The following is a 19,178-nucleotide window of genomic DNA, read 5'->3' on the forward strand; positions in this document are numbered from 1 at the left end:
CCAGTCCCTGATCTTCTTTTGCAAACTTTCAATTTTAGTGAGCATAAAATAAAAAAAAATGATTCTGCTTAATACTATCTGGAATTCGTGAGTCAGTTCAATGATAAGAAACTGAAACAAAAGACAGGAATATAAAAATATAGATAAAAATGTTAACCAGGAGACATCTTGAAATCCCATCACATACAGTTACAGATAAACCATTACCTGTAATTAGTAGAATCCATAAGATTGTGAACAAGAAGATCACCATGATTGAATGAACTGTTTATATAAACCAGGTCAATGGTAAGTGTAGTTTCTTAAAAATGATAATCAGATAATATTCATTATTTAGTACATTTCTAAGAAAATATTTACAAGCCACATCATTGAAAAGAAATACTTACGGGGAAAATGAAGAAAGCATAAACTAACAAATGATATAGCTTTTTGATGAGTTAAAGAATTCAGGGTATAAACTCCGATTATTTGGAGATTTTTCTCTCAACCAAAGTTTCAAAAGTGTTTATTAACAATAAATTGGAAAATACACTTGGAAGTGCATATGCCTCAGCTTTGTCAAAGCAAAATTTGGAAGTCTGAGTAAATGTGGGAGCCTCATTCCTATGTCCCTGCCTACTGCAGAGTGGCTCTTAAAACCAAGAAACAGCGTGAGCCGGCAGTGGCACAGTGTGACTCGTAGACTGGAGCCACACTGTGAACGGGGAGCTTCAAGAGAGCAGAGGGAGGTGCAGCAGAGACGAGATACACTTACCTTGGGGATGAGGTAGTTCCTGAATTTAACATCACAGGTCACTGCATGGGGCAGGTTGTTAGGAACAATATCAATAAACCTCTGGACCTCATGAATCATGGCATTCGTGTAGGGCATGTGGCTCCTGTCCTGCATGCAGGGGCTTCGCTCTTTGCCAATTACATGATGAATCTCTTCCTGGACTTTAGCTAGTTATATACAGTAAGAAATGATGGAATAGGAAAAAAAATTCCATGTTTGTCACAATAAGTCAGGGCCGCACAGTGCACAACCAAGGTGTCCAGCATTAAGAGTGTAAATGTTGAAAGAACCTCTGGTGGGTACGTTTTAGGTATATAGAATGCTAAGATATGCATTCATTCCACTCTCATATAGCTGTTATTTTGTATGTAAAAGTATGTACGGGTGTGTTCACATGTGTATGTAACAAACATGCAGACACATGTGCACAGGAGTACATTGCATGAGGAGGCAGGATGAAAATCTCAGGAGTCATTCTCTTTGGTCCTCACAGGGTATCAGGGTTGATCTGCAGCTGACCATTTAGGGGAGTCCCTCTGCCTGGTGCAACCTTCAGCTCTATAGTCTCCGTCTCTCTAGAGCCAAGATTACAGGCATACACCACCACAACAGGCATTTTTACATGGGTTCAGGAAAAAGTGATGTTTGTCACAATATTGTAATACTACACAGAACATGAATGTATCTATGCAGAATTATAAATGTATGTTTCTTGCTCAGGAATAAACTTAGATAAACATAATTTTATTACATAAATTTTTATATCTATCATATGGGATGAATACTATGATTCATTATCATGCACTAATTATTTATGGGCGTAATGATATGTAAACTAATTAAACATTTCAACCAACAAAACATAGTACAATTAACCAGGTATAATTGTTATTAATAAAAGACATCACAAACAATTATTAAATGTGTATGTGTGTGTAATTTTAAATGATAATCCAGCTATGTTTCCATTATCTAACAGTGGTCAGGTTTGACACCAGCCAACTACTTGTGAAACATATTCATCCCAAATATTGTCTATAAATGTTTGTGTTCATTTAAATGGACTTGGTTATATAAAATAAAAAAAAAAAGAAAAAAAGAAAGAAAAAAAGAAATATATTCATACTTTATATAATTGCTCCTAATATACTCAAGTATATGCAAAATCTATTGAGTTTGTTATCAGAAATGAAAATATGTTATAACTACATCCTGTATATAAATGCATAGCTATAAAGCTATAGATAATGAAATATACACTTATATGAATAAGTACACACACAAACAACTGTACACACATGGACCTGCCATTTGCCCTTGATCTTGAGTTATAATACTTAGTTAAGCAAATATTTATTGTTTGAGTAATTGTATTTACATATATATATAGTGTATTACAAAAATTAGAGAAGTTTTTATTGTTGACATCCTTTGTGGCTGATGCATGCCTTTTCTTTTTAGCTTGTAATTTACCCTATGTGAGTTAACATTTTAAGTAGTTTTTAATGTGATGCTTCTACTCCAGGAATAAAAGCTCAGTTAGTGTGCGAATCAGACCATACATTACTTCTCTTTTGTCCCTCATTTGCTGTTCATGCCTGTAGCATCCATAGGGCAAAAACAGAATTGAGGGCATTTGTAGTGAGATAACTCACTTTGTCTGCATCTGTGGCACTGGCCACGCCCATTGGGGGTGGAGACAGTGGCGGAAGTGACCTGGGGAACTAGGTCTGAGGCTGGCAGGATGGAGACAGGAGAGCACCTGTGGAACCTGCTGGCGCTCAGCTGTCTATGTTGTAAGTTTTTCCTCCCTGAATAAATACCTATTCAGCCTATTTGTTTATCCTGATCCTTATTTAAACCACATAGGCTTTCTAAATCTGACTCCCAGAAACCAATCTGAAATTCACCATCTATCATAGGGTGTGTAGATTTCTAACATCCATTACTCCCTGTGATGTTGTGTTAGACAATAGGATGGAAAATACCTTTCAGAATTTCATGAAGAAAGCAAAAGTAAAATTTTTGGTATGTGTGGAGGTCTATTCCTGCATTTGACCGATATTTAGGGCACTATAAACTTCTCTTGTCTCAGTGTGAATCAGGTATCTCCCTGAAGAGTTTTTCCTTCCATTAGACCTGGTGTTTAGCATTTCATGACTCTTTGCCTTGCAATGATGATTTTATTTAATTCTTTCTGATGGGTATTTGGGAAGAATTGTCTATGGAAATGGTAAAATACAGAGATCTTTGCACTTTGTCATTGTCTGGAGGTAGATCCAGTTGACATTCGTGAAATACAGTGGAGAAAAACCCTGAGACTATCCGGGGACTCAGCACTGCCCATTCTCCTCTTTCATCCTCCTATATTATTCTTTCTCTGCCATCCACTAAATGTGGCTTCTTGTACTCAGTTTATTTTGAGAATAATTCAGTGTTTTCTTTATTTGAAACCGTAAGCTGCAGCATATGGGAACTACAGCTATACCAGTCTCTGGTTTCTATCTGGTTCATGCTTAGATTCCTTAGATCAAAACAGGGATCCTTTTGTGGAATGTAGGGACACAGTTTGTTTTCTTGTCTCATAACAAATCTATAGACATATATGTTATACCATTCTTTTCTAGGCTCCTTTTTTGCCTCAGTCCTTATTACTGTTTTGTTTCTGGAATTTGATAAATGTTTCTTAGCTATTACTGTTGTCTATTTTCCTACTTTAAATACACTGATTCTTTTTCATAATTATGTTCTTTTTGTTATTTTCATTTCAGTGTGCATTGGATGTAGGACATAAGATGTGTTTCTCATATAGTGATCAACTGGTTAGATTTAAAAATAAATTTCTAAAATAATGTTATTTGTAAAATAAAATCATTTAGATATGTTTAAAAACTGTTCAACAGAACTTTTATGAAAGTATATAAAATTCTATATATAACTACTGCATCAATAAAGATACATTTCAAATGAACTAAACAATTTAGAATGATTTCCAGGTCAAAACTTATCAGGAAAACATGTAAAATATCAGGGCTCCTTTTTTATAGATTAACATATTTATTAGATATTAATCTAACTATAGATAAATATTACAAGGATAATTAGTTGTCACATATTTTTCAACAACTAACTAATTAAATCCTTCAAATTCGAATATTAACTTAAAATCCTTAAGGCACTTTATAAAACAAATAGTTAAATTTTCTTTTTTAAATTTTTCTTTCATTGGAATTAGATTTTATTCACATAATAAATCCTGATTAGAGTTTTCCCTCCCTCTGCTCCTCACAGCTGCCCCCCACCTCCACTCCCACAGAATTACTTCTTGTGCTTCAATAAAGCGAGTTTTGTCAAAATGGATTTATTAGAAAGAAGAAAGGCAACTGCAAGAATGTGCTTACATGAAAAACCAGATGTCAATGAGTACAGGAAAAAGAAACAACAGGCCAAAATATGCCAGTGGTGCCTCATGGAAACTTAGACAAAGGACTGGGTATCATGGTTTTTCCTAAAGATATGCTCTTTTCATTTCTCTCAGTCATCCTCCTCCTTACAAGTTAAAATAATACTGAGGTGTTGAAAATGAATAATTAGGCGTTGAATAACAAGACATGGGACACTGGGAGAATCTTCCCATTGCCTTAAAGGACCACTGTGGGTCCTCCCCTGTGTCCTCACCTGCGACATGGGGGTGCTTCAGCAGGAGCAGGAGAGCATATCTCAGAGTTGTGCTTGTGGTCTCTGTCCCAGCACCAAACAGATCGTTTATAATTACTGCCAGATTTTCAAGTGTGTATTTCGGTTCCTGATTGCCATTTTCCTAAGAATGTTGTGACAGAATTATGTGATAATTTTTACTAGCACATGCAATTACAACAAATCTACAAAATTTCAAAATTTTATATTGCCGATAACATAGAGTCTGGACTGTACAAGAGTAATGGAAGCCAATGTGACGTTTCAGAGACTAATGTAAGGTAGTCAAAATCACCTCATGTAAAAACACTTGGAAGACACAATAGTGGTAAGATGACATTTATACTCCTCAAAGTATTCTGATGAATCATTTCTATTTGTACTAATGTTCAAATAAGAAAGCAAATCCTAAAATGTAAGTGAAACTGTAGAGAAATATTTGAACCTCGCAAATGTGAAAGCCTGCTGCAGATTACAGTATGAAAGCAATGGGATATTGACACACAGATCAAGACCCAAAGAGCTTTGAGGTCCAGATGTGCACAGATTCCCATGTGGGCAAAACCGCCCTACACATGAAATAAAAAAACTTAAGAATGCAAAATAAAGGATCTTGTAGCAATGAAATACTATATGTCTGCTGAAAATTTAAGCTATTCTCACAAAAGTAAAAATAAAATTATAGTTTAATCAGTAAACCCAGTATTGGGTTGTGCATACAGAAAGTGAAACATGCCACAAAGCAACATATGCACAGATGTTCATAGATAAATAGCTCAGAAGAGTCAGATGTAGTAATACTGCAGAGATACATGAATGATGAATATGTACAATGTGGTTTTCATGCTTGGAAATGAAGTTTGCTTTAACAGAAAGAGAATACAGAAAGGAACTGAATTGAAAGGAACATACAAGATTTCATAAGTTTAAGAAGATGGAAAAGCTTCAAAAACCATGAGAAGATTTAGATGTTAACTTACTCTCTCAGAGACACAAAGGAACATTTATATAAACAAAATCACACTGACACTGACAGTTACTAATAGAAATGGAGTAATGGGAGTGATGGTTTAGTGGCTATGGTTTGTATTGTAAAGTGCTAGAGGATTTTGAAACTAGAGCATTGGTAGTTTATAGTATTTGTGGATGCAATAAATACCATCACAGTGTACACAAAATTGGTGGCAGACAATACATGTCAAACTTTTCTCTATGTTTAAAAATGGTACATATCCTATAATATTGATGAATTAAATACAATCTCTGTACAAATCACTATTAGCCACTTTGAAAGAACTGACAAGCATATCTTAAAACTCACACTGGAATTTAGACCATCCAGAATGGTCAAGCAGTCTGGAAAAAGTAAACAGCAAAATAGAGGGACTCATAATCCTGAGTTTTAAATATTACTACAATGTTTTATTGATGAAGAACTTGGGACCTTAGACCACTAGCAAGGACAAAAATAATGATGAATTGAGCAAAATTGATTCCCATAATTAAACCTGTATGTTTACTGTTTATTGGTTTTTGAAAAGTGCCAAATAAATTGCATAGGGACATGCACTTTTTAAAATTACAAAGTGACAATACAGCTAACCCTCGCCGAGTATTCAATGGTTAGCAATTTCCAATACCACTGTGGCAAATTAATCTGAAATTGGACCCAATTAAAATTTATTCTTTGCTCTTGGATAGGTAGGATCAACATAATAAAAATGACAATCTTATCAAAAGCAATATACAGATTTAATTCAATCTCTATCAAAATACCAACACAATTCTTCACAGGCCTCAGAAAACAATACTCAACTTGATAAGGAAAAAATAATCAGGGATAACCGAAACAATCCTGTACAATAAAAGAACTTCCAGAGGCATCACCTTTCCTGACTTCAAGCTCTATTGTACAGCCATAGTCATAAATCCTACACACCTATGAACATCTGATTTTTGACAAATAAGCAAAAAGAACATGATAAAAGAAAAGCATCTTCAACAAATGGTGCTAGGATAACTAGATGTCATCATGTATAAGATTGAAAATAGATCCATATCAATCACCATGCACAATAACTCAAGTCAAAGTGGATCAAAAACCTCAACATAAATCCAGGTAAACTGAACCTCATAGAAGAGAAAGTGGGAGGTAGCTAGCCTTGAATAAATCAGCACAGGAGACTACTTTCTAAATATAGCACCTATAGTACAGACACAAAGAGCAATGATAATAAATTGGACCTCCTGAAACTGAAAGAGGTTTTTTTTTTTTTATAGGGCAAATAACACTGTCAATAAGACAAAGTGACAGCCTAAAGAGTGGGAAAACATCTTCACCAACCTCACATCTGACAGAGGGCTGATCTATAGGTCTTAGAATAACATTAAAGGGAGCATCCTGAGGACTCAGGACTGCATGCAGGGGAGCCTGCTCATGTGGCCTGGCCAACCCAGAGGCTACCAGCATCATGGTCCCACCTCCAACCAGTGGAGGGGGCAAGTGTGGGCCTGTTTCGGGTCTGCCTTCTGGTGTCCTTCTCTGAGGGTTCTAAGGACTGAGGACTGCCTATGGCAGAGCCCGGCCTAGTGGGCTGGCTCATCTGGCGTCTGCCACCATACTGGTTCAGCCTCCAACCAAGGGTGGAGTGGCACCACTACCCAATAGAGCAAGAGAGCTATTGGAGTATTGGAACTGCTTGCACTCACCAGAAGAGAACCTGTGTCCACCAGAAGAGGGAGAGACTTCACCAGTACAGTATGTACTGGAAGAAGAGATGGGTAGATGCCAGTATAAGAATACAGTCAACAACAGAAAGAGCAATATGATGCCACCAGAGTCTAGGGACTCCACACCAGCAAGACCTGAACATCCCAACACAGATGAAGCAGAAGAGAACGACCCCAAATCAATTTTATGATGATGATAGAGACCCTCAAAGAGGTAATGAGAAAATCCCTTAAAAGAATAGAAGAAAATTCAATAAATGGAGGAAATGACAAACCAAAAATTACAAGAAACAATTTAAACAGTGCAATGTTTGAAAGCAGACATAGAGACAAACAAACAAACAAGCAAACAAAAAAAAACCAACAAAACAAAACACAATCTGAGGGAATGTGAGGGAATGCTGAAAATAGAAAAGTTAGGCAAACAATCAGGAACTACAGATGGAAGTATAACCAACTGAATACAAGAGATGGAAGAGAGAATCTTGGGTGTTGAAGATACACTAGGAGAAATAGATTAGTCAACCAAAGAAAATCTTAAGTCCAACAAATCCCTGACACAAAATATCCAAAACCGTGAAAAAGACAAACCTAAGAATGATAGGTATAGAAGAAGGTGAAGAAACCCAACTCAAAGGTGCAGAAAATATATTCAACAAAATAATAGAAGAAAACTTTCCCAACCTAAAGAAAGATATGCCAATAAAAGTACAAGAAGCTTACAGGACACCAAATAGAGTGGACCACAAAAGAAAGTCCCCTTGCCACATAATAATCAAAACATCAAACATACAGATAAAGAAAAATACTAAGAACAGCAATGGAAAAAGGCCAAGTAACATATAAAGGCAAACATACCAGACTTACCCCTCACTTATCCATGAAAACTTTGAAGATCAGAAAGTTTTGGATAGATATTCTGCCAACACTAAGAGATCACAGATGCCAGCCCAGACTGGTATACCCAGCAAAGCTTTCAGTCACTATTGATGGAGGAACCAAGATATTTCATGACAAAACCAGATTGAGACAATACACATCAACTAATCCAGCCCTATAAAAAGTTATGGAAGGAAAACTCCAATCCAAGGTAATTAATTACACCCACAAAAACATAGGCTATAAATAATCCTAGTTTACCAACAGCCAAAAGAAAAAATGGGGAAATCCACACAAAATACTACCACCAATAGCAAGTTCAAAACAAGCAAGAATTAATCAATGGTCATTAATGTTTCTAAATATTAATGGTCTTGACTCCCCTATAAAAAGACACAGTCTAAAAGAATGGATATGAAGGGAGAGTTCACCCTTCTGGTGCATACAAGAAACACACCTCAACTTCAAAGACAGATGTAACTTCAGAGTTAAGGGTTGTGAAAAGACTTTCCAATCAAATGGACCCAAGAAACAAGCAGGTGTAGCAATACTTATATCTAACAAATTAGACTTTAAACTAAAATCAATCAAAAGAGATGAAGAAAGTAATTTCTGAATCATCACAGGAGAAATCAATCAAGATGTTGTCTCAATTCTGAACAACTATGCCCAAAATACAAAGGCACCCATATTTGTAAAACAATAATTACTAAATGTCAAATCTCACACAAAACCTCACACACTCATAGTGGGAAATTTCAACACCCTACTCTCAACACTAGACAGGTCTACCAGACAGAAGCTTATCAAAGAAGCAAAGGAACTAACATAAATTATGACCCAATTAGGCTTAACAGACATTTATAGAACAATCCATGCAAACACAAAAGAATATACCTTCTCCTCAGTGTCACACAGAACCTTTTCTAAAATCAACCACAACTCAGCAATATAGTAATTCTCAATAGTTACAAAAAATTTGAATAACCCCCTGTATCTTTAAAGTTAGAATTCAACAACAACACAAATTGCAGAAAACCTACAAACTCATGGAAACTGAACAATGCATAATTGCACCACTCTTGGGTAAAGGAAGAAATAAGAAAGAAATGAAAAACTTCCTAGAATGAAGACACAACATACTCAAACTTATGGGACACTTTGAGAGCAGTAATAAGAGCAAAGTTCATAGCACTAACTGCCCATATGAGGAAACTGGAGCAGTCACATTAGAAAATTAACAGCACAATTGAAAGCTCTAGAACAAAAAGTAGCAAACTCACTCTGGATGACTAGATGACAGGAAATAATCAATTTGAGGGCTGCAATCAATAAGATAGAAACTAGGAAAACAATACAAAGAATCAATATAACAAAGAGTTGGTTTTATTTGGGAAAATCAACAAAACAGACAAACCTTTATCCAAACTAACCAAAAGGCAGAGAGAGAACATGCAAATCAACAAAATCAGAAATTAAAAGGTGACATAACAATAGACACAGAGGAAATCCAGAGACTCCTCAAGTCACACTTTGAAAACTTGTACTCCCCAAAATTCAAAAAGTTAACAGAAGTGGACAACTTTCTGGATAGATATCCCTACCAAAATAAATTCAAGACCAAATAAGACCAAATAAGCAATTTAAATGGACCATTAACCTCCCCCCCAATGAAACAGAAGAAATCATCAAAAGTCTCCCAACAAGAACAACAACAACCAAAGCCCAGAGCCAGATGGTTTCAGTGCAGAATTCCACCAGGTTTTCAAAGAACAGCTAAGACCAATATTCCTCAAAGTGTTCGATAAAGTACAAGCACAAGGTTCATTCATTGGCAAACTCTTTTGACGAGCCTACAATTACCTTGGTACCAAAGCCACATGAAGACACAACTAAAAAGGAGAATACAGAGCAATATCATGCATGAACATTGGTGAAAAAAATACTCAATAAAATACTGGCAAATCTAATCCAACAACATATCAGAGAAATCATCCACCATGACCAAATAGACTTCATACTGGTGATGCAGGTATGACTCAACATATGAAAGTCCATCATATAAACAAACTAAAAAAGGAAAGCGATATGAACATCTCACTAGATGCTGAAAAAGTCTTTCACAAAATCTAACACCCTTTCATGATGAAGGTCTTGGAGAGATCAGGGATAACAGGAACACATCTAAACATAACAAAAACAATATACAGCAAGCCAACAACCAAAATAAAACTAAATGGAGAAAAACTCAATGTGATTCCTCTAAATTCAGGAATAAGACAAGGCTGCCCCTTTTCTCCACATCTCTTCAATATTGTACTTAAAGTAATAGCCAGAGCAATTAGACATCAAAAAGAATTCAAGGGGATACACATTGGAAAGGAAGAAGTCAAGCTTTAACTATTTGCAGATGATATGGTAGTTTACATAAATTACTAGAAAACTGTACCAGGCAACTCCTACAGATTATAAACACCAACAACAAACTAGCAGGATTCAAGATTAACTAAAAAAATTAGTAGCCTTATTATATAAAAATGACAAAGGGGCTTGAGAAAGAAATCAGAGGAACATGACCCTTTGCAATAGCCACAATCAACATAAAGTATCTTGGAGTAACGCTTACCAAACAAGTGAAAGACCTATATAGCAAGAACTTTGTATTTTTAAAGAAAGAAATTAAAGAAGATACCAGAACATGGAAAGATTTCCCATGCTCTTGGATAGGATAAACATGGTAAAAATGGCAATCTTGCCATAAAGCAATCTATAGATTCAATGCAATCCCCATGAAAATCCCATCTCTGACTTCAAGCTCTACTATAGAGCTATAGTCCTGAAAACAGCTTGATATTGGTACAAAAATAGACAGGTAGACCAATTGAATTGAATAAAAAATCCTGATATTAACCCACATACCTATGAACACCTGATTTTTTACAAAATAGCTAAAAGTATACAATGGAAGGAGGAAAGCATTTTCAACAAATAGTGCTGGCACAACTGGATGATGGTTTATAGAAGACTACAGGTAGACCCATGTCTATTGCCATGCACAAAACTCAAGTCCAAATGGATCAAAGACTGCAACATAAATCCAGCCAAACTGAACCTCTTGGAAGAGAAAGTGGGAGATACCCTTGAACAAATTGGTACAGGAGACCAGTCCTGAACATAACACCAGTAGCACAGACACTGAGTTTGACAATTAATAAATGGGACCTCCTCAAACTGAGAGGCTTCTGTAAGGCAAAGGACACAGTTGACAAGACCAAACAGCAGCCCACAGACTGGGAAGAGATCTTCACCAACCTTACATCTGACAGAGGGCTGATCTCCAAAATATACAAAGAACTCAAGAAACTAGTCAACAAAACACCAAATAACCCTATGAAAAAAATGTGGTACAGAACTGAAGAGAAAATTAAGTTCAAGGACAAGTTACTGGGGAAAAGGATTTCTATTTTTGTTTCCACAGAAAATGAAAAGATGTGGATTCCTTCAAGACTAATGTGGTTTGATCAAGCCAGACCACCTGAAACAGAGTACCAGGTGATCCTACATTCAAAACAGCTGGACAAAGCAGCCTTACAGACTACAGCCAGGATTTCTGCATCTTCTTCGAATCCCCCATGACAGCGCCCCTTACCAGCAGGAAGTAGTTTGGAAAGAACGACGCCCAAATTCCCCAATATTGTCTATAAATGTTTGTTTTCATTTAAATGGACTTGGTTATATAAAATAAATAAATAAATAAAATTTATAATTCTAAAATAAATACAACAAAAAGAGAAAATTTTCAATAGAGGAAATAAAAAAGATGGAAAGACACTTAAGAAAGTGCTCAACATGCTTAGCTATCAGGCAAATGCAAATCAAAACAACTCTGAGATACCATTTTACTCCTGCCAGAATGGCTGAAATTAGAAATTCCAATGACAACTGTAATGAGTATGGTTTTTCCTCCTGCTGCCAGTCTTGTCCCACCGCTGCACCAGCACCAAATAACGCACAGAGACTCTGTATTTGATACAATGCTATTGGCCAGGTACTTGTTTCTTATCAGCTAGCTCTGTCTTAAGTATTAACCCATTTCTGCTGATCTATGTATTTCTCTTACTGGGGAGCCGGCTGACATACTGCTTTCTCCAGACTCTCCATGTTGACTCTCCTCCCTACTTCCTCTTTCCTCCTTGTCTCCTAGTCCCGCCTATCTAGCTTTCCTATTGGCCAACAGTGCTTTATTCATAAACCAGTATGAGAAACATATACAGAATAACATCTCCCATCAGACAACTTATGCTGCAGAGGATGTGGAGAAAGGGAAACACTCCTCCACTGCTGGTGGGAGTGCAAACTTGTACAGCCATTTTGGAAAACAGTATGGCGGTTCCTCAGGAAAATGGGAATCAGTCTACCACAGGACCCTGGAATCCCACTCTTAGACATATACCCAAATGATTCACATCCATGCAACAAAGACATGTAGTCAACTATGTTCAAAGCAGCATTATTTGTAATAGCAAGAACCTGGAAGCAACCTATATGCCCCCCAACTGAAAAATTGATAAAGAAGATGTGGCTCATTTACACAATACTACTCTGTGGAAAAAAGCAATGGAATCCTGAAATTCGCAGGAAAATGGATGGAACTTGAAGGAACTATCCTGAATGAGGTAACCCAGTCACAAAAAAGAGGAACATGGTATGTACTCACTTATATATGGATTTTAGACATAGAGCAAAGGATCACCTGCTTATAATTCACACCACCAGAGAAACTAGGATACAAGGAGGATTCTAAGAGATTCATATAAAGTCTTCACACAAGGGAAAAGGAACAAGATCTCCAGAGCATGTTGGGAGTGGAGGGGGAGGTAGGAGAAAGAGAAGGTGAGGAGAGGAAAGCATGTGAAACTAGGAAGATTGAATCAGAAGACCATGCGAAAGAGACCATAAAAGAGGAAGCCATTATAGGTTTGAAGAGAAGACTGACTCTAGAGAAATGCCCAGAGACAAACAAGACTGACCCCAACTAACAATGTGAGCAACAGTGGAAAAGCTTCCATAAATGCCCTTCCCTGATTATGAGATTGATAACTAACTTATCCACCATCATAGAACCCTCATCTAGTAGCCGAGGGAAACAGAAGTGGACACTCACAGCTAAACACTGAGCTGTATTGGAATTCTGATGCAGAGAGGGAAGCCATGGCCAGACTACAGAACCCCACAGAGACAGCTGACTTAAACAAGGGGGAGATAATGGACCCCTATACTGATAGCTGTGAAACCAGCATTGGACTGACTTAGATCCTATGAACATGGGGTCTCAGTTAGAAGGCCTGGGCAGTCTAAGGGACCTCTGATAGTGGAACCAGGAAGTGTCCCTGGTGCACAAAGGACCTTTGGGAACATATTCCCTATGGAGAGATACATCCTTAACCTAGAGGCAGGAGGGAAGGCCTAGTCCATACTCCAAATGACTTGATGTGACAGATTTAGTTGACCCCTCTTGGAAGCACCACCCTCCCTGTTGAGTGCAGGGGAAGGGGGTGAGGATGGGATAGGAGGGTGGTCAGGGGGTATAGGAGGGATGGAGAGGGAACTGATATCAATAAAATAAGAAAAAAATAAATTAATAAAAAATAAAAGCAGAACTCAAATGATATTGAACTGTTCTTTAAAAGTCATTGGTAAATAAGTATTCAATGAACTACAAAAAATTGACTAATCTATTAAGTATATAAGTATATATTAACATGTCATTTTTATACATGTATATGCATGCACATACAAATGTATGAATCTATCTACCTATCTATCCATATACACATAGGTAAAGTATATAAGTAATTATTAATACTTTACCTGGTTTGCTTTAATTAGGTAATAATCAATTAAGTCTCGAGGATTTGAAACATCCAATGTTTCTACATGTTCTTTTATTTTCTCCATAAAGTAACTTTTCAAACAAGTCTGATTTTTATAGAATATGTTATGACTTCCTGGACAATAATCAAGCAAAGCAGGAAAATTATTGCAAACCTACAAGAAAATGCAAAAAAATTTACTAAGTGAATACACTGTAATGATAAAATTAAGACATATTTATAGAATACAGCAAGCTTGATTTGCATTTAGAGCTTAGATGTAAATGTCTTTCTACTTGAAGGGGTGGTTTATTTACAGATACACTAATAGAGATGTAAGAGAGAAATCTCTGAGTAAATGGTCAAAGACCATAATAAATTTTCCACATTCATGAATCTTTTTTATTTGTAGCACTTTCATGTTAGATCACTGTTGGTTCATATGAATTATTTTTCTATAAGCTTAAAATATCATATGATGTAGATTCCTCACACTCACACTTTCAGGTGAGAGTAGAAGTTAAGATGTTTGGTGACCTGCTTTACAGTAGAAATCTAGTGCTTGAAGATGTTGTTCCCATCAACTAGTTTTTTACACAAAAAGAGTATATAGAAGTGGGTGGGGTTCAAAAATGCCTTGAAATCAATTAGACACAATACCTCTTAGGGAGTGTGTGTGTGTGTGTGTGTGTGTGTGTGTGTGTGTGTGTAGGACGTGCAAGTGATTCATACACTTTCTTACAGGCATATTCACAGATGATAAATATTAAATTCATAAAATAAAATTATATGTACACATATATCACAATAAGTCTTTGTGCAATGTATAGAAGATGCCAATTCAGCACTGGAAAACTCTGTGGGGCTGTTTAAAGTACAAGCACCATCAAACCATTCATCTTGTCATTTCTACCTGTCACTCTGTCAACCAGGACACAAGCTGATGCATCAAACCACTGAAGCTACTCAGTGTTTCCTGGCAAGTGTCATTGCCACAAATATTCTTCTTCTTCTAAGAGAATAGTATGTCTAAACTAAAGATATTCCTACATTGTAATGTGATGAGGATGTTTGTTATGGGCAGTGTTCCCCCGAGCCTGGTCCCTCAGCCACACCAGTCCCTAATAACACACAGAGACACTATATTAGATATGATGCTGTTGGCCAGTTACTACTTTCTTATCGTCTTAAATATTAACCCATTTCTATTAATCTAAGTATTTCCAGATGGTCTCATTTTACTGGAGAGAGGGTCCAGACTTCTGTTCTCTTGGTCTTACATGTTGACTCTCCTCCTACCTCCCCTGAATCCTCCTTGTCTCCTAGTCCCACCTATCTTGCTTTTCTATTGGCCAACAGGGCTTTATTCATTAACCAATACAAGAAACATATTAACAGAATGACATCTCCCATCATCTCCTCTTTTCTGTCTAAAATAAAAAGAAGGGTTTTAACCACAAAATAGCAAAATATATAACAAAACATTTATCAAGCAAGAACTATAGTTAGCAATATTTAATCCATTATTGTTGGAAAAAAGCCAATAAATTTACACAGTAGAAGAATGTCCTATGAATGACTGGCCAAGCATCCAGAAATAAATACAGTAGTGTATACAAAGAGCTCTGTGGAAGTCAATGCTAAAAGTCAATATATAGGAAGCTATCAAGCTTGAGCAATTATAGCATTTTCCCTTATGCAAATGGCTTAGACTTCACTCCCAGATAATTTTCCATAATATGTTAGTCAGAACTGTGGTGTCTGTTCAGCTCTCTGACTGGTTCATATTGAATTTGACCTGTAAGAAAAAAACACCATACACATGTTCTCAGGAGGAAAGGAAATTGGCTTCACCTGTAACCATGGGGAACTCAGAATCTTGGTGCTCTCTTCCAGAATTTTCAACAAGTTAAGAAAATCCTGATCTTTATAATTAAAATGATTATAGAAAACAATGGAGGAGATTATGTTGCAGGGAGCACATGCCAGGATGAAGGTGGGATCACAGGGTGAGCCTGGAGAGTTGGGAACAATTGTGAAACACCATTAAAATATACAAAGAGGACACTTTGCCTTTGTTAATAGGTAAGATATTTTATAAGTTTTAAGCAATGTCTTAATTATTACTATTCTTAACAGCCAATACTCACCTGGGGAAGGATCAGCAATAAACTTAACCTTACTTGACTTGGCCTTCTCAGTGGTTAAGTAATGGAAGATTATGTCTACTGTGTTGCTTATACACATAATCTCAGCTGCATGCTATTTTGTGCAAAAGACTTTTATAAATCTAATGTTCTAATGATCATAGCTGAGTCACTTTTGTCTATATCATATAGAACTGAGAAGGAATTTGAATGGTGGAGATCTGGAATTTTTCTTTTTAATGAATAATAGTAAACATCATGCACTGCTCCAGTAAAGTGGACATGAATGACAATATTATAGTAACATTCAAGAATGAGGAGGAACAATTTGAAAAGCAAGGTGTATGGAAGAAAAAGTAATATAAACAACCGTAGGTATGACATGATTTGCCTACAAAACTAAATGATGTGGCAGCCTTTAAGAAAAAATCCATCCCAGGTGGGTATACAAATGAAGCTTTCCTTTTCTTATGTCCATGTTTCAACCGATTAATTTTGTTCTTTAAGAAAAAATATTTTGAGTTGGATGTGGTGTGTGTGCCTTTAATTCCAGCACTTCTGAAGCAGAGATAGATGGATCTCTGAGTGTGAGGCTAGCCTGGTCTACAGAGTGAGTTCCAGTAGAGCCTGGACATTTAGAACTAAAGAAGATAAGACTTCTCATTACAAGAATTTACCAGGTAAGTGGCATTCAATGTATTACCAAAGGAACAGTCATCAATTTTTTTTTAACACAAAAGAGTAAATATGAAAATATTATGTGAAAGTAAGACATGAAGGGAAATACTAGAGAGTCAATGAAAATATTTCTTGTTTAGTTAAATGAATTATAAAATTTCAAGTGTGAGTAAATTTTGAATATTGGTGTTGAAACATGGTTTAGTAAAAGATTCTAATCTAAACACTAAGTGCGTTGTAAGAAGAAATGATGAAAAAATGTGAACTCATGTTATAAAAGATACAATTGTTGAAAGTTGTATTACACTTAGCTAAGATATGAAGATCATATCACATTACTGCCATGAAGGACTGTGAACGTGACTCTTGAAGGATTCTAGGATACAGAAATGAAGCAATAGAGAGTAATGGTGTTAAAAAAAAAATGAACATCAATGTCATGTAATTTAGGTTCCTTAGGTACACTTGATGACATTGCCACCATTACCAGTGTCTGGTTAGATGATATTCAATAGAGAAATTCAATAGAGAAACTACACTTGTGTTAAGGAGAACGCATAGCTCCAAAATGCAATGGAAAATTAGTATGACTTATGACATGTCATAACAAATAACAGAAAGTTTTGAATAGGACAGGAACCATGTGACTTACACAATCATGCTAGACCAGTGATTCTCAACTTTCCTAATCCTTTGACCTTTTAATATAGTTCCTCATATTGTGGTGACCTCCAAATATAAAATTATTTTCATTGCTAATTCCTAACTATAAAATTTCTTCTGTTAAGAATTATATCTGTGTTTTCCAATGATCTTAGGTGACCACTATGAAAGGGTCATTCAACTGCTTAAGGGTTCACAACCCCACAGGATGAGAACTGTTGTAACAGACCAAGTTGTAAAAGTTAGATTATAAACCTGCACTCACCATTGGTTTTCCTCAATTCCTCCACAAGACACTGTGCTTCCTCTTGAACATGGTCCTCAATGCTCCTTTTTCCTATGCCCAAATTCCGCAGGGTAGTGAGGGCAAAGCGCCTCATGTCTTTCCATCTATTTCCGTTACTAAAAATGATCCCTGAACAAATGGAAAAAGAGTAGATCCCAGAGATAGAAGAGGCAGCGGCAGAGTTTCAACCAGTGTCTGAGGAGCAAGTATGAATTTTGTTTTCCATCCTCTGGCTCACTATGGACACTTCCTAGCACACACACACACAAGTATGTACACACTTACCAAGGCCATTAAAAGTTCTATCAAGAGCTGGGAACCTTCCTCTTCCAGAAAACTCCTCCCCATGATCAATTAGTGCTTCCTTTACTACCTCATAGCCATGCAACACCACAGTGGGCTCTTTGCCAAAATAAAGAGTGAACACGGGACCATAGACTTTTGAGAACTGGAAATAGGAAAGAAAAGGCAAATATTAGAAAAAAATAATGTCACTCCATTCTCCATAGAGTCAACCTCATTGAGGCTGACATTATTGCATGTTAATGTTTTTATTCAGGCAAAGTCAGTAGCAAATATTTCTGATATCTTTCATTATGGTGGCTGTCACTCAGGTGTTTCCTACAATGGCCCAGGCAAATGCCCAGGCAGTTGAATCATAGATAACCATAAAACCAATTACAGTAAGACATTTGTCAGATCTCTTTGTCTTATTTCACAAATAAAATGAAGTAAAAATAAATCCCAATTAATTTTATGGAACATATCTTATGAATAAAAACTCAAAATTGGCACTTTGATTATTCATTATTAGATGCATGAGCAATTTCTAATCATTCTCATGCTTATTCCAATATGAAATGAACATCAATAGTTGAATGACATCTGTATAATCAGCTGTGAAACTCCTCCCATGGAAAACCAGTGAGCCCTGTAATAAAGAATAGAAATCTATGTGAGGTCACCACAAATGATCACATCTAGTTTCTCTCGATAGTTAAAAAAAATTAGAGTGGACCCATAGAAGCTGAACTCTAGGATCCAACATCTATAGAACAAACATTTCACTAATTGTTCCTTGCCACAACATAAGTTTGCATAAAATGAAAACAGATTTTGGGAACTCCTATATATATTGGCCACACAGTATATGTGTTTCATTTCCTGTGTGAGCCCATACCTCTAACTATTTATTTAAATCAGGCACCAGTTAGTTCTTCAGAGTATCAGTATTGAGTTTAATCCCAATAACAGTTAAGTGTTTAAAATTCTGACTCATTGATGAATTATTACTCAATCTTGACGGTCAGTCAAAAACAATGGAAAATAATTATAAAACAAAGATGTGAATAAGCATATAGAACTTTTAGAATCTTTTGATTTATATTATAAAATACAATGACCTAGATGTTATTCTATCTGAAACACATTGCTCACTGCTGAATTCA

At 36.2% G+C, this 19,178-nt stretch overlaps 1 protein-coding gene across 1 annotated transcript in view; it reads right to left on the reverse strand.

The window, feature by feature from the left end:
• The window catches only part of LOC127233442 (cytochrome P450 2C29), a 30,728-nt gene that overhangs the window by 11,172 nt on the left and 378 nt on the right, over nt 1-19,178 (reverse strand). Inside the window, exons 2-7 of the mRNA XM_051199924.1 lie at nt 18,016-18,178; nt 17,710-17,859; nt 15,811-15,971; nt 13,955-14,131; nt 4,457-4,598; nt 758-945 (exon numbers count right to left, since the gene is read on the reverse strand). Of these exons, the coding sequence (XP_051055881.1) occupies nt 758-945; nt 4,457-4,598; nt 13,955-14,131; nt 15,811-15,971; nt 17,710-17,859; nt 18,016-18,178 (981 nt within the window). The remainder of the gene's footprint in view (nt 1-757; nt 946-4,456; nt 4,599-13,954; nt 14,132-15,810; nt 15,972-17,709; nt 17,860-18,015; nt 18,179-19,178) is intronic.

Source organism: Phodopus roborovskii, unplaced genomic scaffold, assembly GCF_943737965.1.
Source record: "Phodopus roborovskii unplaced genomic scaffold, PHOROB, whole genome shotgun sequence".
NCBI lineage: Eukaryota > Metazoa > Chordata > Mammalia > Rodentia > Cricetidae > Phodopus > Phodopus roborovskii.